At 42.5% G+C, this 21304-nt stretch overlaps 1 protein-coding gene across 3 annotated transcripts in view; it reads right to left on the bottom strand.

Annotated features, from left to right (window-relative positions):
- Positions 1 to 20850, bottom strand: part of usp15 (ubiquitin specific peptidase 15) — a 23742-nt gene extending 2892 nt beyond the window's left edge. Inside the window, exons 1-21 of one of the 3 annotated variants that reach the window (XM_078281585.1) lie at positions 20744 to 20850; positions 19854 to 19981; positions 19409 to 19539; positions 17134 to 17260; positions 16519 to 16664; positions 15087 to 15148; positions 14509 to 14598; positions 10314 to 10461; positions 9845 to 10018; positions 9084 to 9242; positions 8549 to 8773; positions 8387 to 8470; positions 8170 to 8264; positions 7854 to 8042; positions 5992 to 6110; positions 5545 to 5820; positions 5116 to 5186; positions 4209 to 4324; positions 3947 to 4096; positions 3485 to 3588; positions 2175 to 2263 (exon numbers count right to left, since the gene is read on the bottom strand). In XM_078281585.1, the coding sequence (XP_078137711.1) occupies positions 2175 to 2263; positions 3485 to 3588; positions 3947 to 4096; positions 4209 to 4324; positions 5116 to 5186; positions 5545 to 5820; positions 5992 to 6110; positions 7854 to 8042; positions 8170 to 8264; positions 8387 to 8470; positions 8549 to 8773; positions 9084 to 9242; positions 9845 to 10018; positions 10314 to 10461; positions 14509 to 14598; positions 15087 to 15148; positions 16519 to 16664; positions 17134 to 17260; positions 19409 to 19539; positions 19854 to 19981; positions 20744 to 20832 (2772 nt within the window). In that variant the 5' untranslated portion in view covers positions 20833 to 20850. Of the gene's footprint in view, positions 1 to 2174; positions 2264 to 3484; positions 3589 to 3946; positions 4097 to 4208; positions 4325 to 5115; positions 5187 to 5544; positions 5821 to 5991; positions 6111 to 7853; positions 8043 to 8169; positions 8265 to 8386; positions 8471 to 8548; positions 8774 to 9083; positions 9243 to 9559; positions 9698 to 9844; positions 10019 to 10313; positions 10462 to 14508; positions 14599 to 15086; positions 15149 to 16518; positions 16665 to 17133; positions 17261 to 19408; positions 19540 to 19853; positions 19982 to 20743 lie in introns of those variants that run through there. The other 2 variants (XM_078281586.1, XR_013503887.1) reach the window with 2 other exon arrangements.
- Positions 20851 to 21304: the final 454 nt, after the last annotated feature.

Consider the following 21304-nt stretch of genomic DNA (forward strand, 5'->3'; position numbering starts at 1 on the left):
GGTGAGTAACAAAGTTAGCTAGCTACTAGGGCTGTCAGCATTAACGCGTTAATCGCGATGCGATTAAGGGTCGAGCATAATGCGTTAATTTTTTAAAAATCGTATTAATCGCATGCCGCCATTTATTAATTTATGTTCACTTCACTCGGCTTGGGTCGTGCCTAACAGGCTACTATTTTGCCGTACTTCCTCGTAACACATCCTGCTGCTGCAGGAATAGTGACACGGATTTAGGTGCCTCATTCTGGTGCCACTGATATGTCTGCACTTCTCTCTGATGCTCTGAAACAGACGTTACAAGAAACAGAAACATTGCTGCACGTGACGCTAGTTAACACTATACTCGACAGCAGCTAACGTTAGCCTACCGCTAGCTAGTAGCTGGATTAAACACGGTTACAATGCTGACAGCTAACGCTAAACGGTGTAAAGTGTGTCTGTATTTCACTGTAGAGGATTCAACACCGGGATGTAACAATCTGCAGCTGCCGTCGGAAAAACACAGACGGTGCGTTCAATGAAACTGGTAATTTCCAGCCTCGTGATGCATTCAAAGTTGTTGTTAAATGCCCTTTTCCCATCTGGTGGTTGAGTATCGGTTCAGGCACCGGTACCGTTTTAAAAGTACGGCTTTAGCACCGGTATCCAAACCAAACAAGACCCAACCCTAATATTGACTCTAGATTAAAATGTGTGACTAGATTAAATGTATAATAAACAAATACAAATCTTAAAATCAAGTTCATAAAGTCACTTTCTTTGCATTCATTTGATTCCCAATGAAGATACACTGGTAAGAGTTGCTTTCCATTGTTAATATGTACTTAAAAACAGTTCTGAAATGCAAAATAATAGAATTTTAAGCATGTGATAAAACATGCGATTAATCGTGATTAACTGTAGAAATTCAACGATTAATCACGATTAAGAAAATGTAATCGTTTGACAGCCCTACTAGCTACACAAAGAACTCACTGCTGTGGCTTTGTTTTTACACAGAATTCCCTTTTTAACTTGCGTCAACACTTTACATTTTGCATTCTAACTTCTAATAACATGACCATGCAATTCTTTAAGCCTTTCATAACGCGTCAAAAGGATTAATTACAGCCTGCCCCAAGGGCTCGGTGTTTGTGGACATTCTTCCCAAGACAAACCTACTATAGGAATACCTCCTAAATTTTAATTGGTTGAACAAATGATGACTAATCTGTCCGTCAAGGAAAGGTTTAAGGATTAGTCTGGCGATATTCGATATTTTTCATATTGTTCCTATGAAAATATCAAAACTAACAAAGGACTTGGACGTACTAACAAGCCTGATATACTGTAGTTTTTTTCCTCTGTGTCATAGAGCTCCATTGTCCACATCAGTGATCGTACTGAAAGTGAAAGTATTGTGAGACAGACTAACACGTTGTTATCTTAGGTCTGTTCATTGGATCTGTTTACAATAACAAAGAATATAATATCACCGGCCCTACCCTTTATCCTCCTCAACTTTCTTATTGGCAAAACTGCACTTTGACTGAGAACCCTGGATCAGTCATGTCCAGAAAACAGACAAACCTCTCAATGAATTAACCCATTAAATAAATATAAGGCGCACAAGCTTTCCTTACGGAGTTTATGGACTCTTTTAAACACATTTTCCAAACAGCAGTATGTGTAAGTCATTTAAAAAGATGTAGCTGTGATTGTGCTGTGTGAACCTGACAAACTAATTTAGTGTATGTCTAGTGGAATCGTCAGTGGGTAGTACGGTGTAAAAGCCCCCTACGAACTTTCTCAACACCCCCCACTGTCAACACATCTTAATGAGGCTTCACATTATTTGGCTCTCTTGACTGAATCACTGAGCTGTTTATATGTGCCAATTACTGTATATCAAGAACTGTCCAAGAACAGTAACGGCAACAAAATACCCACAACCCCAGAAAAAAAAAAAAGAGAGAGTCCTCAGTTCCTTATTAGTGCTCTCGTTGGAAGCATCAGCACGGTCGAATGTCTCTGAGAGATCAGCAATGTAATAATTAATCCCAATTGGTGACAACTTCAGAAGTGCATTACTTTGATGAAATGAACCGTTCTAGTTTGTGTCCAGCAAAACGGCCTTTGATGAATATATAGCCAGTATGTACTGTTGCCTGGCTTTTGCCAATGAGGACACTCACCACTATTTGATCTTCGTTGGCAGGAGACACGCTGCTGTCGTCATAGTTGTACCACTTTCCATCGTCTTTGTTCTTGGCGTAAGCCGTATCTGAGATTAATGACAAGAATTTAGTATTACACAGGTTGTGTGTGAACCATTCTGTACTCTTACCGTTTCTTTAATAAAACACTTTGCTAAGTGAACTGTGTCAGCCATGTGCTTGGAGCTCCTGCATTTTCAATTCCAAAATGTCCAAAAACATTTCTTGGCATTTTGTTACAGAGCCCACGACACACACAAAGTACGGATATCAGCATAACTGATGTGGAATAATCTGCGCAAATAAAGCGATACCAGATAACAGCTGTGCATTGTTACTGAGATTAACCCAGATTTTCCACTGGGCGCGTCTTTGCTGTGTTCCGGTTTTGTTCTGTCCTCTGCCATACCACACCGGGAGCGTCTCAGAAGCGGAGTGTCTTGCTGCCCGACTCGCAGATTTTATTGTCTCTACTTAGTACTTTACAGAACAATCACATGTTTATTAAGCTAGTATCTACCTTCCACTCCAAGCACTCTGTTTTTCCACCGCCAAGATGAATCTCTCGTCGTCCGTGGTGTTGTAAATGAGACGTATACAATATTGGGGGGTGTGTTTTGGTAAATTGACTGGATACTTTCGCTGTTTCACTTCCTGCCCGGCTGTCCGAACGCCCCGCGGCTGGCGTGATAATAGACCTGGCGCGTATCTTTAGCGGAGCGGAGAGCCGCTTCACGCACGCTTCTGGGACGCAGCGCGGCCGGTGGATTATCAAACATTGACTTGAATGGCCGCGATTGCTCGCGGGGGCCGCAACGCGCCCGGAACGCAGTGCAGACACGCCCGGTGGAAAATAGGGGTGAGAGTAACAAGTGCACACTCATGTTGAAAACTCTGGCTGTGACTACAGTGAAAAGCATATTCAAAACAACTGAACCATAACACAAGCACAGGGTTGCTGATAATTATAACAGAATGACAATGCAAAGTCAAAAAAGAAATCAAGGCAAGAAGTCCTTACAGCAAACTTAAAAAAATGCAGTGCTGCGTATCCCCGCTGTAATGCCTGTGGTGAGTGAAACAAAGCTCTGTTTGACAAGGAATAACACCAATCATGACTGATGTTTACATTAAGCTTGTTAGCCTGCTGCAATCAATGAGTTTCAGGCATATGATGAATACTATATTTGCGCAGCATGTTTCTTAAGTGTCTGTGCATAAAGGAACCCATAGCTATGATAGGAAAGGAAAGATGAACCATGCTCAGTGTTCTGTGTGGTGAATCTTACAGTGGCCTCCACCCATCCCGCCATAGTGGTTGGACACAGCAATGAGGTCATAGCGACAGGGCCCAGCATTGGGGTTGATCAGGAACTCTGACATATCCAGGTCTCTGCAGGAAACACATCACATAGTGTACTGTAAGTCAGCATATGACATGTAAGTACACACTGTGGAGGCAGACAAATCATCAGGTTTGAAACCCTTCAAATGGAGCTTATTTTACTGAAGGAAATCATAAGATGTGTTTGTAATTACATCCTTAATGTACAGGAGAGTATTCATCCATATGTATATACTGTGGGTGTGCATATACTGTATGTGGGTGAAGTAAAAACAATGGATAAATTGCTGAAAATGCAGTGTTCTGCTGCAGTGATTTATTGTTGTGTGTGTGTGTGTGTGTGTGTGTGTGTGTGTGTGTGTGTGTGTGTGTGAGAGAGTGTGAGTGTGCGTGCGTGCGTGCATACCTGAGAGGGAAATCCACAAGGGAGTCCAGTTTATCTCTCATATAACGACTGTAGGAGAAGCGTTTCAGGTGGACCACCAGCACCGGTGGCAGACACCACAGGTCCAGCTTCTTAGTGGCCTGTTGGTGCTGCTTACAGTTTGGACAGTACCTATGAGACAGGATGCACATTGCATGTTAGCAAATGCTGTTGACCTCACGTGCTGCAGCATTCGGCTGATAGGTGGTGTCACCTCCCGTTTCAATTGTGCTGCGCTTCTTACCATGGGTCCTCTGCTCCCAGTTTTTCCTTTGTAGTAAAAAGTTCAATGCAGTCCTTTAGCTTGAAGAAAGCCTTCTTCTGAGGCTTGTACTCCATGCTCTCATGCTTGTCAAAGTCCTGCACATTAGACACAATACAAAACGGACAGGATTAAGTGAAAGGTGAAGAAAAACATCTTATTTCTCTGAAGAGCCCTTTGCATAAAAGGTGTTAGACACCTATAGCAACAACCTGAGGCTATCAGCGGCAAAAAACAAACACTTTTAGTGAATGTACATTGACAGTGCGTAATTGCCCTGTAGGATTACATTGCAGCCGTTTGGCCGCTGCTGGCTGCAGCGCTCTTGCTCAATACTGGACCAATTTCAAAAATTGTTGTTCCCATTAGTCACTTATACACTAAAACATGGGAAAGAGGGTCCAGGTTAAAAGAAATACCAAAGATCCCCTTTAAGATAGCTGTCTTACTAATTGAATCAAGTTAAAACTTTTTTTTTTTTTTACAGAATAGGTTTAGTACCTGGATAGAGAGTAAATATTTAGTTATTAAAATGATATTAAAATCTATGAGGCAGAACAGAGAACAGTGCAGCATAATCATTTCAGCCACAAACAGCTTATTTATCACATCTGGTAGTGAGCAAGGTGGGGGTTGCCTTTTTTTTTTTTTTTTAAGGATGCAGTGGCTGCTGCAAATCTGTGACCTTTTGATTACAAAACCAGTCGCGCTTGTTACCAGGACCTTCCTGCTGCTCCTGTCTGGGTCACATTGCCATATTTTATAACAGGATGGCAGACTGCACTTGTTCTACACTGCACAGTATGCATGCTAAAAAGTGCACCAGCTGCTCTTAACACTGTGGTGTTGGATATTGGTATCAGAGAACGTCTTCCGATATAGGCTTTACCTCGACAACGGTCTCATCAAAGTACTTCTTCTTCATCTCCGGTTCCCAGTCCAAGGAGAGATAAGAGCGGTCTGTATGAAAAAAAAAAAAAAAAAAAATCATATGAGTCATCATTAATTTTTACTATCATCATCAATTCAGTTATTTCATCCATGCATCTACGGGGTCATTTCTTTTGGTGCTTACAACATGATTAATTTGCTTTTCTGTGGCGAGATCATAAATGCAAAATAAGATATCCACCATTTGAAGAATGTGAATACCTAGTTCCAATAACCCTTGATAAATAACAATTTAAATGATCGGCTACTAGATGAGGAGTCTGAAGATATTTTTCTTGAAGATATTTTCTTGAGGATATTATGTGAGGATTTGTTCTCTTCCCAAAATGGATTCTTCATTTATTCCCTGCTTTACTCCGGTTCCTACCACTGAGTCGGAGGTGTCCCTCGTCAAAGCGGATCTGCCTGGTGTCCTCCTTGATGAGGGTAAAGTCTGTTTTTCCCATGTTATTGAACTGGAATGTAAAAAGTCTCTTTCTGTTGTGTCCGGCCGTCTGCTGGCATTTGGTGGAGTTCTGTGGACCAACCACACCGTTCTCCAGTTCGTTGTCCACAGAGTCCTCTGACTGGCTGTTGTCGTTCTCAGAGGGCAGCTCCTGATCCTGACTGGACTCGTCGTCCTGCTCATCGGTCTCCATCTCACCTGACGGAGGACAGAAAACATTTTAAAAAGCACCTTGGCTGGCCCCTAAAGAATAATGACTTTAAATAGCAAAGGGCTTAAATACAGTAAGACATTTGAAAAGGTCAAAACTTTTACAGGTAAAGTATCTGATTGTAACTTGTCTGAGTTTGTGGGTGTTTGTGCACTCACTCGGTGATCCCTCCTCCAAAAGTCCATTAGTGGCGTTACCATTGACAGTGTGTGGTTTGGATGGCGGTGTCTCCTCACAATCCTCTTCAACCTCCTCTACTGAAGATCGCACAAACCGGCTGCAAACACAAAACCACTTTTATTCACAGCAACTTTAATTTAAAATAAAAATAAATAAAAAGACAGTTTTTCCTTTTTAACAAGCTAAATGACTTCTTCTACAGTTTGTCTAATTGCTTCTTGATTGCCTGCCAAAGTGGCTTGTTAGTCAGCTGCAAATATGGCCTGACCCCAAAAAAATTCTAACAAAAGATTTCTCAGTTGTTTACAGTAGTATCAGATGTACTTAAAAACATACTAAAAGTTTACCAAAGTTTGACCCCAAGAAAGGCCCCATTTTCAAAATGGCAGCCGTCAGGTCCTTAAAATGACCATTACTCCTTTGTATTCCTCCTAGACCAGGAATACTGGTGCCTGATACATGTTTTGCCCATGTACTATTGTAATTAGCATATTTGCATGATAGAGAAGTGATTACAGGTACAATTGAATTTTAAAGCAATTGGTGACAAGCATATTTAATGTGAAAAATAAGGGCGAATACAATAACAATTTAATAATGCAATTTCAAAGTAATTGCATATTTCTCCTTTCTCATTGTTTTGCCTAGTGGAATCTTTTGATTCCAACAAAGAATACATACAACTGTGTGATACTGTAAAATTAGTCAAAACAGGGCTGCCACGCTCAGTACCGCTAACGAAAGTTACGAATGTAACTATGGTTCTATGAATCGTGGATGACCGCCAGAGGCAGTGTTTCACACTGAATATATTCCATATTGCGCTTGTGCAGGTTGAGTATTTATATCAACAAAGTCACCTGTGACCTCGGGGTGACCCTAGCCAAGGTATTAAGTTCCGGTGTCACCCCGAGCTCATTCCTTCAGAATCTTCTCGTGGGTTCGCAAGATTCCGAGTGACCAAGAACTCTGGCGGTCATCCAGGATTCATAGAACTGTATTTACATACGTAACTTTCGTTCTATTTCATCCTTACTGACCGCCAGAGGCAGTGTTTCACACTGGATGACTCATACCAACAGAGTCACGAGGAAGCCTGCGTACCCACCACACAAGGATGCAGCAGAGGCCCTCAGCCGGAGAACCACGCCCAATCACGTGGCATCATTCACCCTGCAATAACGTGAGAACGTGCTTGGCGACGCCATGAGGCCGCAGCACGTATTTCCTCCCAGGGCACACCTCTCCAGTCGTCCACGACGTGGAGACACTCCTGGTAGAGTGACTTGTCACTCCAGATGGTAGGGATTGACCACTCTGTATGCAGAGGTAATGGCCTCCACAAACCAGTGGGACAGGCGCTGCTTTGAGAGAGCACAGCCTGTCATACGACCATGCAATATTGAAGCAATATCAAATGTCAGTATTCTCTTCCACCATCTTCTGAATTGCTGAAAATTGTGAATTTAGTTTTGTTGAGTTTAGTATAATCCCACCTTTATACTCAAAAACATCTATAGAGGATGCAATACATATGTATTACCTTATTCAAATTGAAATGAGTGACCATTTTGGAGGGTTCACACACACAGGCCTCTCTTTGGGCTATGGGCTCGGACGCCATCTTGAAAATGACCCCTTTCTAGTGGTCAAATTTTGGTAAACTTTTAGTATGTTATTAAGGACACTTAATACTACAAAAAACTGCTGAGAAACCTTTTGTTAGAATTTTTTTTTTTTCATATATGCAGACATATATATGTAGACAAGACAGACTTATCAGCTGACATCAAAGGTGACCAGCATTAGGCTCGTGTGAATCTTCAATAATGGAACGTACCAGAGGCGCAGGAGCAGCATGTTGTAGAGTTTGTCTTCACTGAGGGTTCTCGGGACGGCGAGGAGGAAGGGCTGCCCGAACAGCGGCGTGCTGGTGTGGTTGTAGCCCGACTGTTTGTACTTCTCCCTCAGGTGCACTGGGATCACTACATGGTCTATGTCCTCCACCCGGTTCACCGCCAACTCAAATCTGCAGAAAGAAGGGTGGTCAGTTTTGAAATCACACTGAATATGCTACATGTTAGCAGCAAGAATCACATAGAACATTAGCTTCAAATAAGCCAATAGATATGTCTTATAAAGAGTTTGACACTCACACATAGATATCATCTCTTTCCATGATGCTGCTGAGGTTCTCGTTGGTGGCGAAGATCCGATGGAAACGGTGGTTGTAGATGTCAGTTACAATCATCTGGGGGAAACGAGAAAAGTAGTCAGAAGACTCTTGGGAAATGTACAGTTTAAAGGGAATAGAGCATTTTGGTCTGTGCTGTCTGAGGAGATTATCACTGCCCAGAGCAGAGCTGTTTATACCTTGTCAGCAGGCACCCCAGACAGGTTGGAGAGGGAGGTACACAGGTCTGAGATGTAGCCCACCTTCGGCACGGTCAGCTTGTACTGAAACGGAAACGCATCACGTGAAATCATAATGTCAGGGTAGGACACTCGGTGCTGTTCAAGTGCATTGCATGTTACCTGTGTGGGTTTGGCCAGAGGGTCCAGTCTGACCAGAAAGACCTCCAGTGTCCGCTCCTTCTTCATGGGCAGGGGCAGGGTCAAGTAGCAGAAAGGATCAAAAGTCACAGAGACCTTGGCGCACACAGGACACACCAGGGTGGACTTGAAAAGGCCGTGGAAGATGTCCACAATGATGGAGTCGTTTCTCTTGATGTGGTTCTCCCACGCCTCCTCCGCCACCACCTGAGATAAACGACACAACAGACAAACTAGCTAGTACAAAAGAATGTAAGATCTAAAAATGTGAAAAATATAGATAAACACAAATCTGAATAAAGCATAACTTGAAAAAAAGTAGATGTGCCAATTCAGGATGGCATTCTCTAGGACAGAATAACTGATTGAACAATCTGCTAATTAACCTAATCCTATAAAAAGACATATATACACATCACCTATTTGTCATTATTTTTTTTTAATATGTTTGGCCAGCTACATACACTTTAAGATCTGGAGACAATTTAACACATTTTCAGAGCCATTATTATCTCACCTTATCAGGCCTGCCGTTAGCGTCCTTCAGCTGGATGTAGGGCTTCTTCCTGATGCGGTTCAAGTCTTCGTGAAGGCCATCCAGGAGAAAGGCCAGCAGCTCATGAGAGTCCTGCTGTTGGTAGCCCGAGAACTGTGGGGCGAAGCGGCCCACCTGGGTCTGGAGGACAGAAAACACATGAAAAGACATGACATGGGGAGAGGCGCAAAAACAGAAGAACTAGGATACTTTCTGCCCAATATTAGAAAACGATAAAATGAAAGTTAGTCTGTTCTTAGACAAATTTAACATACTTGTTCTTTCTTGGCCATCGGTTTTAGTGTTTAAGACTTCATCAACATCGATTTAGCCCCAACAGTTGTATACAAGCTTGCACCCAAACTACCGATATCAACATCGCCCTTTTCATATTGTTAAATCTATTATTTTGAGGATTCAAAACTGGTGCTAACTGCACTTTAAAACCCTTCACTCACCAGGCTTTTACACTGGTGTGTTAGGCCATTCAGTGGTCTGCTCCTTTCCTACTTGTGCGTTTGTATCTTTCAGAGCAGTTATGATAGTAGGGTTTATACTCCAAAGACATACATTTGCTTCCTGCTCCAACTGCCTTACTGTGGGTGACACAATGATAGCGCTTTTACAGAACCTCCTTTCCAAAAATGTATAAGCAGTGCACCGTTTTGGTCGTAACCCCAACATATAAAACTGCTTAAAAGAATCTTACAATTTTTCAGACTAAAGTTTTTCCAGGTAGTCACCTTGAAAGGCCTTGGGGTGACGTAGCTGAATTTGCCCGACCACAGCTGCTTGATAAGCTCGGCGTAGACTCTGGCAATCTCCCCCTTCATGCCCAGTGGGTTGTCCTCATTCAGCTCCTCTGTGAACTTGTCTTTGAGGAAGTACTCCGTCAGTGGAGGGATATTGCTTAAACACTGAGGGGGCGCAAAAGCAGGAGAGGATGGATTTAGGCTCTTCACAAAATCTGCATTTCGAACTTCTAATGCGTCACTTTTTAAAAAACTAAATTAAATATTACAAGAATTTAGAAAAATGAGTTGAGTGTTTGGCCACCACAATCCTTCAGAACCCCTTCAATACTCCTTGGCATGTATACATCAATATATAAATACATAAATTCTTCTAGACTCGGGAAGTTGGGGAAAAAAAATAGAATAACTTTTCATACTTTCCTAGACTGTGTTGAGTTCCCTGAAAGCATGCAGTTACCTGCACAGCAGAGTTCATGAAGCACGTGTTGCCCAGGTTGGAGAGTCCACAGAGGCCTGAGCGCTCACTTTGTCTGCTCTGGTCCGAGTAGTCATAGCTGTTGCTGTAGGGGTGGTAGGACGGTAGACCATAGCTTGAATTCTTCACGCTGTGCAATAAACATACAAGAATCACAAACAGACTGGTTATAAAGAGTTGGATAGCGTTTGCCAAAATGATACAAGCTAATAAAAAAAATGTTTTGACTGATTTGTCTGATTGTACGAATATATGTAACGGTTACATTTATGTGGGAATATACGGTTTTAAAAACAGGATAAAGTTGTTAATACACTCAATACATAAAAAAAATAAAAAAAACACCAGGCAAATATACAGCTTCAATTTCCACTATTTCCTCTTCAACCAAAGACCAACCTACTATTCAAACCTATGAGCCCCCCTGAACAAGACTCTCAGGCCTCCTAGACAATCAGAGAGAGTTTAAAGCTAGGCATCCCCAACTGCAGCAATTAGCAGACCTCTGGGAGGGCTGCAAGGTAGTGTTGGTCGTTTCTGGCTCCCACTGGTCAAGGGAGACAGCTGTGATGGCGGTGGAGGCACTGGCCTCGCAGTTCAGCACACGGTGGTCCACCCTCCTGCTGTCCAGCTCCACCGCCTCAGGCCTCAGGCACCACCAGCAACACAGGAGCATGGCATCTCAGCCCCGCCCCGGCCCATGCCGGCCCGCATGTCAGCACAAAACTGAACAAACAGCAGCCTGGATGGAGTTCGGATGGGGTTCGGTTTGGGTCTGGCGCATGCAAAGCCTGTTTTTTAGAGGCCGGGGAAGGAAGGTCCAGCTTCAGTCTCCACTGTTGAGTCCTAATATTGACTCGGCTGAACCCAGTGCAGATCCAGTAGCTTGTTTGGATATAGTCCGAAACCAAGTTTAGACCTAAATTTGACTTCCAAGTCCAGCCAGGTCAACAATCAAACCACAGAACGCATTAACACACACTCTTCCTCTTTTTTAAAGCTAACTAAAGAGCTCCCCTCCTCTCTTCTCCACCCTTCTTCTTTTCCGAGCTTGACCGCCTGTCATCTTGTTATCCTCTTTGCTTCAGACCCCTTCCCCCTGTCCTGTGCTGTCCTCTGGTCTTCTGCTCCTCCCTCCGGCCTGCCTGCTGCTCTCTGCCGCTCTACGGCTACCAGCAGATATTTATAGCAGCATCGGCAGCAGCAAGGATGCTCAAGACTACTGCTACCGAAGCTAGAGGTGCACACACACACACAGAGAGAGAGAGGCAGAGAGAATAGCGGGGAGGGGCGGACAGTAGAGGGAGGTTGGGGGGGGATGAGAGAAATAAGATGGGGATGGAGAGAGCAGCTGATCCACTGCATCCAGCTGAGGCTGCAGTCTCTCTCTCTCTCTCTCTCTCTCTCTCTCTCTCTCTCTCTCGTTAGCACCCTTCAAACACACTTTGACACTCCCTCTTTAATATGCCATGGCTGTCTGTATGAGAGCTTTTAAAGGGGAGGGTCTAAAAAAATAAACGAAAGAAAGGGCTAGTTTCATCACAGGGGCTGGTATGCGTGTGTGAGAAGGCAGGCAATGAGGGGAGCAGGAGCAGATGAAATGTAATCTTGAAGGTCACTTAGACTGCAGAACGTGTGCATCGCAATGAGCTCAGGGGAGAGGAGAGGTAAAGAGACCAAGAGACCCAAGGAGAGAAAACTGCCTGCCAATATCAGGGGACACCGCCTCGTAAGACGATGAAACTTATGCTGTTACAGAGCATCGCTACTAAGGCTAAACCGACCAGGCCCAAACCGCAAAAAAATCAAAAAGGCGTGTTATGTAATGCGGGAACGCTTCATATGAGAAAGAAGAGGGGCCCATGCATAATTCAGAGGAAACGACAGCTCTGGCACTCCAGTGAATCAGGGACAGGAGAGCTGCTGGGAGTAAAGATCCAATTTCCCCAAGTCACCCACTCTGTGCAGAGAAAGATGCCACTGCGATCAAACAATATAAAGCAGGGATGTAACTCAATATTGTGTATACTTTCAAATTGAAGTACAGGGCAGTATTATATAGTGTACTGAAAAATAAGAGATATTCTTTTTATTCAGTGAGTGTAGGAAGGACAGACTCAGTTCTCTTTAACACCCTCCTCCTTTATCAATATTGATTTTTCAGGGTGGCCTAGCTTGTGGCTATTATTTCTACATTCCTCCAGTATCAAAAAAGACAATGCAGAGTGTTTATTTAAGACGCACAAACACGGACACACTCCAGCATGCAGTAAATCACACACGAGGTGAAAGGAGGGGACAGTAAAGTCTACTACACAGCGGAGGCGAAAGCTCCACCCACAGTCGAGCAGTGCTCTCTAGCAGAGGGCTGACAGAGCTTCTAGGGCCCAGTGCTTTAGCAACAAACCTTAATCTAGGCTACAGGGACATTTTCAGGAAACAGAAACTGAAAGTTGAAAAGAAAGTGAGCTGTAATGCATTTTGTCATAGCAAGAAATCCAGACTGGTTGATATTTGAGATGTTTCTGTGATTTGACCATGTACTTGCTTCACCTCTGCCTCGTATGTTAAGATGGTAAAGACTGGCAAAGCTTTAGAAAATGTAGCCTTGCGCCTGAGCTGCATGATTAATCATATACTGTGATATTCTTTTTTTTTATTCTTTTTTTATGATTAACAATGACTTTATTTGTTCTCCTGAGCAGAATGACTCAGGGAGCCCAAAGTTGGAAAAGCGAGCTGAATGTGCGACATGTGTCGTGAAACTAAAATGACAGTAAAGATGGGAGATGTGGGCAGTAAAATAAAAAAGTAAGAACCTAAAGGATCTGAAAACAGTTTGAACTACTAACAAAAGATATGTTGTTTTTTGAGATAACTAACAGTTGCAAAGAGTCTGTGCCAAGTATAGCCAAATAGTACAGTGCTGATCTTTTATCTTTGGAAACTTGTAATTACATACACAATAAGATCCAGGACTGTTTTGATTCAGTTTGAGTAACAGATCCATGAGTTTGAAGGCTTATCAAATGCCAACACGGGTTCACAAAACAGGATTTTGCAACTCAAAATAAGTTTATAATTCATTACAGCAGTCGCGAGGTAAACAGTAAAAATATGCCTTTCGTGTAACATAGTTATCTACCAGAAATGTGTGCTTACACATATTTGATTGGCCACCACTGCACCCTGTAGGAGGATGTTGTGTTGAACCAGGTTAAGTTTATTTCTGGACGACTCTGCATTTCTTTGTGTTGAAAATGAGAGGGACTGTGTTTTTTCTCCCAGGGCTAAAGTCGGTCTGAACCCGGGCTGAGAAGGACAGGGGGGCAGAAAAATCTTACATAGGTCAACTTTTTAATTTTTGTATTTAGCAATAAGCAAAGTAGAAAAATGGATCAGACTTAGGAAAATGCTTCTGAATTTAAATATGAACAATTGTATTCATTAAAGTAGATTATGGAAATACCTTGGTGTTAAATCATTGAACAAATGTGCACCAAGTGTGTCAGGCTTGTTACTCTGTCCCAAATACATTGCTTATATTTTATTATTCTAGTATTGTTTGTGATTGAATGTTGTACAAGACAGTAAGGGTGAAATCAAGACCTTGTAGCACACATTAGTGGGTAAAATAGTTATCACATTAACCATAATCATGCAGCCATAGCCAGCCAGAGCTATCAATTAGTAAGGTAGAAAATCAGATGCAAACTATCACTAGCATAATTAAATGCTAAGTAAGGCACCCAGAGGCACGGGCAAGCCATTTATAGAGAGCACTGCTGTCTGGAGAAAATCCAAAAAAGATCAATCCCTCGTAAGCCCATTCCCCCTCCCTGCTATCAGCTTTTACAGCTGAATCTGTATCATCACAAGATAGCTTTAAGACCCAAACCACAGGCAGAGACAGACCTGTACAAAAACAAAGTTGGACAAACTTCATACTTAGATACTTCTAGCTGATCATGTAGCATGAAGAGATTGATTGAGCAGAAGAGAGCTGAGAAACAAAATGCAAATAGATGCAGGAATTTCTGCAGGAAGCCAATTCGATCAGAAATTCCAGCGAGGTTAATGTGAACGGTTTGTGCTGAGCAATACTCCAGACTCCATCTCTGTCTGTTGGCAAGCCAAACCCACCCCCTCAGCTATTCAACCCACTACTAAGCCTTACTTCCTGCTGTTGAAGCTGCTGTTATGATTGTTTGTGAGAGATGAAGGCGAGATCTTTGGCAAAGCAGAGAGATTGGAAGCACCAGATGACCTTCAAAAGATAAAGAATAGATCATGAGTTAGAGTAGAGAAAATAAGGAGCTGTTCCAGAAAGGTGTGCGAGTGTCAATCAAATAAAACTGAGATGAATTCAAACAAGTAGGAGGGATATGTGAGCAACAAAAGGTCAAGCAAAGGAGGTAGACTGTGGCAAAGTCCTAAAGAGAGGAATATTTTTGAAGATGATGAGGTGCTGTAGTGGCAGGGAAACAATTTCCAAAGAGGTGGCTATTGAAAGGCGTTTGACAGCTTTCCACACAACAAATTCTGGTGCCACATCACATTACTTTTATTCCCCTTCAAACTGACCAAGTAAAAAAAAAAAAAATTCCTTAGCAATTCAATAATACACTGCCTATATGTAATCTTTTGGTAAATCAACAGTAGGGTTTGGATAAAGCGTGGAAATTCTATTTCTGTGGTAACGTTTTCCTTTAGTCAACATAGAAATATAAGCCAGGTGATGTGCTGTTCACTCACTTGGGTGCCGTGGAGCCTCGGGGCCATGAGCCATCCTCACTCTTCTGCTCTATTACGAGAACCTGTGGGAGACGGCAGAGAGAAAATAGGGCTCCATCTGCTTACACTAGTTTAAAGACACCAAACGTGTAAGTATTTGCATCCCATACTGTGGTCTACTGAAATTGAAGATGCTTTCAGCACTCAGAGCAAAAACAAGCTGTGTTCAGTTGCATTAATCTTAAGTTGGATGAATTACTTTTGTTCCCCCCCCCCTTTCTTTTTTTACTACAATTAATGGGTTATTCAGATATTCAGAACAAAAGTGGTATACTTTTTAAATATATGGACACAAAGGAACAGATGTGTTTTTCCATTGATTTCTTAAAAGCTACAAGTAGAACCAATGACCTGTTACTGCTATTTCTAATGGGTGAAGACAGGGAGCTGGATGGATCTTTTCCACCGTTTCACAAAGTGAGGATTTGTCCGAGGCTAAACAATACTCAAACAGCTGCTGGTGAACGGGACAGCCCCGCGATCTACAGCCTGCTGGCTCATTGTGGCCAGGTGTCTAAATTAATCTAGGCTTGTGTAGAGACTGTGTCTGCTCTAGTCCACTGCCAGGTGGATGCCAGGATATGTGTGCACAGTTTAAGCAGCTTACAAAAAGCAGCCGATAAGCGTGGGTTTCGAAGTTGTGACCCTCTTATTACAGGACGGTCTTACCACATTGTGTTAACATAACTTCAGCTTGTCAGACATAGATATAAATAGATAGATATATAAATCTGATTCTGCTTTGCCGTTTTCCATCACCATAGATTGGAATTTTGTTGCATTTGTTGCTCGAACCACCCTGTGTCGAGGTTTTTTGGTGCCTAACGTACTTGTTTATGCTCAGTGTTTATCCACAAGAGAAACTGGGTAGTTAGTAGACACAATGATGAAAATAAAAGGACAAGAGCACCACGTAAAGAGACTCAAACTTCTACAGAACATCAAAGAGGAAACTAGTCACAGTACCACGTACGGCCTTTAAATTATATCACGGAGAAATGAAGAAAGAATTGAGCACAAAAAAGAAAGTTATTCAAGAACGTGGCACTGAGATCAGATAGACTGCCCTCTGCAGGTCCCGATAACCTGTTTAATACAGATTCAAACAAAGCACAAACATAGGGGTTTTCTGAAGATCCACTCTGCTGTGGCCTAAAAGGGCTCACTGGCAGAGAGCACAAATAAGGAAAAGCTATCTGAAAAACAATTGAAACTAGAGCATATTTCACTGAGCTCAGGAATAATAACTGTCTACATAGAAGCCATATTTGGACAGCTCTGTGTCAATTTGGTCAAATACAATTTTTCGTTTCTTTTGGCCGACTCCTGGCAAAGAACCCTGCAGAGCTGTTCAAACGGTTACATAAGGGACACAAACTAGAAAAGTCCCTACCTGTCCTTGGTAGAGGCCAGCATCTTGAATGGTGCTGTCAGGTTTGTTGAGAGGCTCAAAGGTGTTGCTCATGTACCTGTTCCACAGCCTGGTCTCCTTCTCATCAGGGATGCTGAACAGCTTCCTCATCTCCTTCTCAATCATGTCTGCAGCAAAGCGTGAATATTATCCACACAAAAAAGACTAACTATTGTTCGAGCACCAAAGGGGGAACTTTTGATTTATTACCCTTAAATAACTTAGTGTGGTTATCAGTGGGGAAGAGTAAAATAACAATAGCAAATAAGATCTTTCTTCATCAAAAGACCACATTTGTTCAGACATTACGCAATTATTGAAGTATAATTATTACATGTGTGCGTGCGTGTGTGTGTGTGTGTGTGTGTGTGTGTGTGTGTGTGTGTGTGTGTGTGTGAAACAGTGAGCCTGTGCATGGCTAAGTCTACACATCCTCTGTAATTCATGAACAAAATCAAAATAGTTTTTGTTCATTAATGTTTTAAAAGTTGCCTTAATCCAAGTACAAAATATGAAATATGACAAAATGCAAGTCAACTTGGAACTCCTGGGAGGCCAGTGTAAATAGACAGTTACTCCAGAGTGACTCAGGCCTACCTATTGTGTCAGCTTTACTGAAGCGTCTGGTGATCACATTGTCCATGTTGCTGTCTTCACAGAGCTTCAGCTCCGTCAGGTACACCTCCACTTTGCAGTGCTTCACAAACATACCCTGTTCCACCACCTGGGAAACCCACAGTGAAATTATTAACCGTCCATATTATCTGAATGAAACCATGACATGACATTGCATGTGTGCAGAACTCAATTCAAATAATATATCTCAAATACTATATATACAGATAAAGTATGTGAAGAAATTGTGTTAACACATGACATTCTTACTACGCAAAAGTGGCTCTAATGAGAAAGATGCATAACATACTAGTACTCAGGATAATTTCAATGTTTTTTTTTTTATATATATTAATTTTGTGCTATATCTGGGCTACATTAGCTGACTGCAGCAAGTAAAGGTGTAGGTCTTGAAAACGTCAGGCAGTAACAGGTACATGACAAGCCAAAATACAAGAAAACAACTGCTGTGCTACTAAGATTAATTAGTATGCTTGCTATCATATGTAGTAATCAGCCCATGCAAGTCCAGGGTACAACTCTTACATTACCTCTCTCTAATTATTTGTTTGTGGTCTTAAACAATGAAAGGTGTCTGGTAAAGTTGTGGTTGTAACTAGCTTCTGTTTCTCATGGTTAACAAAGTACAGTCTGCTGGCCTGGTTGCCACTCATCTGATAGGAGCAGAGTCAGAGTGCCTAAATTAGCAGCACCTCGTGGAAACAGCTGAGGGGTCCCAGTCTATTTATTTCACCGATGAGCACGCACACGCACACACACACACACACACACACACACACACACGTCCCTGAGAACTGCAGTAGTCATACACACGGCTCAGATTCTCCCCCCCACCCCTTCCCTATCCATACCCCGGTAGGCCCATCCTACCCCTCAACACAACTCCCATGTGTTTGTAAACTCGGCACAAAAGCCTAACTCATCGCCAAACTCTGGCAGAATTTCTCAAACCAGAGCTGAGCCAAAACCATTTACCCCACCCACCCCCTTCACCCCCATACTGGTTATGCCTCTCGCACTCCTCTCAGAAGCTTTTGCGCTGCTTCTCTCAGTGTGACCTCAGCCGGCACTTCTCCCCTTCAAAAAACAAGGACACGCAGAAACACTCCACCGGTGTTGGCATATCACACCAGAAGAGGACAACGGAAGGAAACGTAGCGCCAAACCTGTGCCTACAATCCTCCTAAATCCTTGTTAACGCTTGTGTCCCCCCTGCACCTCAGGATGACAACCCCTCAAAAGAAACAAAGAGTTTAAAAGAAGAGGAAAACTAATAATGAACCTCCTGCATGTTGTGTCTCGCAGATCGCTCCATGTAGCTTTTCAGTCATCCAGAACGTTGCCTGAAAATAGAAACCTCGCGGCCACCCGATACGTCCCACGACATACATGGCAAAATGGGAGGGTCAATGCAAGGGGGAGAAAGAACGAGAGAGAGAATGATAGAGATGTAGGGGCAAGAGGAACCTCTTCTAGCAGCCATGATGCCATGACTAGCGAGATTTGAAGTGGGGATTTGATACCGTAGGTCCTGTTAAGTTGTAGGCGCCATCATTAAGTATTCCACTGACTAATCAACTGTAACCACAAATACATCCATTCGATAGTTTGTTTCACTCTACACTACAGTACCAACATGTTTGTGAAAGTATGTATCATCCCTAAAATAAATAATTGCAGTTCATGACAGAAATGAATGAAAAGCTGAAGGAAATGAATGAAAAACACCATAATTGTTGCTTCCTTTACCCAGTATTATCTTATATAATATTTTTTTCCAGCTCCTATGCAGTTTATTTTTTGCACATCTAACTGGCCAATCAAGGCAACCAATAAACACAACAACATTGTGTGCCAGACTTTTGCTTTTTGTTGAAAATGTATAATGAGCAGCAGTGGAGCCCTGTCAATATAGTCATGGAGAACTATAGTTCTCTAATATCATGTGGCTGTCTTTTACTATTCTATGTTACAGAACTCAACTTTCTATTACAATTGGGCTGCACTCCTGATATCCCGATCTCTAATGGCCATAAACTCACATTTCTCTGTTTAAACCCAACACAAACCATACTATACACCATAGCTACTAACCACAACCATTAAACTGCAACACAGAAAACCACCTTTGCTGGTTTTTCCATTGACCTACTGGTTCTATTCTCATTGCAGCGAGTGGAACATTTTTCAACCTCAAAATCCATTCATAGTCTTATGCTGAAGACGGAACCCTTACCTTGCGTGCAATTGGCTCCTGATTCTCTGTCAATCCATACCAGCTGACGAGCTTATTCCAGCCATCTGTGGGGACCAGGATGTAGTCAAGCTCATCGATGAGGTGCTCCTTGATGGCCAGCACATCCCCATCTAGAGGTAAGGAGGGGATGAGAGAAAGGTTGAGAAACAAGCAAGCAGACAGAGGGAGGAAAAGCACTTACAACAGTGACCCTGCAGTGACTGTCTCACACAACACAAAACACACAAAGAAAAAGGTATGCTGGAGAGCTTTCTATGAACCCCCCAAAAAGGCTAGTCTATGGGGTCTGTCAACAATGTTGTTTTTGTTCCCTTTTCCTCTGAACTCTTTGTTACTACTTCCAGAATGATAAAGCTATCCTGAACACAGAGGTCCATATGTACCACATAGTATTTACAATATATTCCTAATGGTGATGTCTTACCTCTGAGAAGACCCGAGTTATCAACTGGTCCTGGGTAGACATTCTGGTCACCCATCTGGTATTTGTCCCAACTGTCATATCCCACATATTTCTTCCACTGTTTGAACCAGTGACTGTCCACCAGGTACCTGTAGAGAGGGCAAGCAGTAATCTAATTTCAGCTCTTATAAAAGCAAGATGAGACACTGCTAATCAGTCTAGATTGTTTAAGGGTCATGCAACAAGCTTTACGGTGTAAACCAGAGCTTTTATTTCTTTTTTACACGTTAAATGGTGGCAATAGGAATACTTCGGCAGGTGAAGGCTATCAGTGCTCTCAACAAATCTGATACTGAGAAGCTAAAATAACACAAATTGATAGTTGCAATAGTAGCACTATGGACACCCATTTGAGTTCAAGTTGCTGCATGCCTGGCCAGCTGGCTCTGTGATTTTGACAGGTGTTTCTTTTTCGACTCCGCCCTACCGAAGTCGACGGATGAACCCACTGTGACTGGCAAACCACTTAACGTTAGTGCTGTAGACTAGCCAATTAGCTATTAGCCTGCTAACTAGATCAGATAAATGCAACATCACTGAGTTCGTGTCATCAAATAAATAGGGAGATGTTAATTTGGAAGTAGCGTATATAACCATCATAATACATTATTTAACGTTCAAATATATGTGGGGTCTATCGTTCTTCGTTAACAGTAGAGCGTTAGCTCAAGCACCGCTAGCCTGCCAAGCTGACACACATGAAGCTGACAGGCTCCCGTTAGCTAGCTCGAAGCTAACTGTCAACACGGCCCGTCACCTCGGCTTTCTTATCCTTCGTGGCGTTGACAGCCTCGGCAGAGCCAGCCAAAGGCCACGCGGTATCTTTGAAAAGGGTTCAGCTCATGTCTTACCATGTGTCTCCCTTTTTTAGCTGTGTTTTCAACAGTGCCGCGACCTCTCCTCTCTGGGTATCCAGATCCGCCGCACCTCCTTCCGCCATCTTTCCTCAGACATCACCCGCTGCATGGTGGGAAAGTGCGGGGCGTCACCGAGGCACGTAGAGAGTGACGTTGCAGTTTTAGCCAATCATCAGCTCAACGACAGTACAGCAAAAGCATGACACCCAGTGGTAAAATTATTCTAGAAAAATGCTCAAAAACTGCTCCATCATTGTGGTTTCTTTATGTCTAAGAAACTGTACCCTTCTAAAAAAAAACAGTCTTTAACAACTTCACACCTCTTTGTCCAGCCAAGGGCATTATATCATTTGATATTTTTAATGTGCTGTATGAGTTCAGTGTATAATACAGGGGGTAAAATGCAGTCTCATTTCATAAAGAATTATTCAATATTCATTTATTTATTTTATGCTAAAACTGTCCCATTATCTTACCTGATTTTCCTGATCAAAAATTATACAGTCTTTCCTATTGTGAAACAGTATGGGAAACAGCGCTGATAGCACCTAGGCA

This window comes from Sander vitreus, chromosome 23, assembly GCF_031162955.1.
Source record: "Sander vitreus isolate 19-12246 chromosome 23, sanVit1, whole genome shotgun sequence".
Lineage (NCBI taxonomy): Eukaryota > Metazoa > Chordata > Actinopteri > Perciformes > Percidae > Sander > Sander vitreus.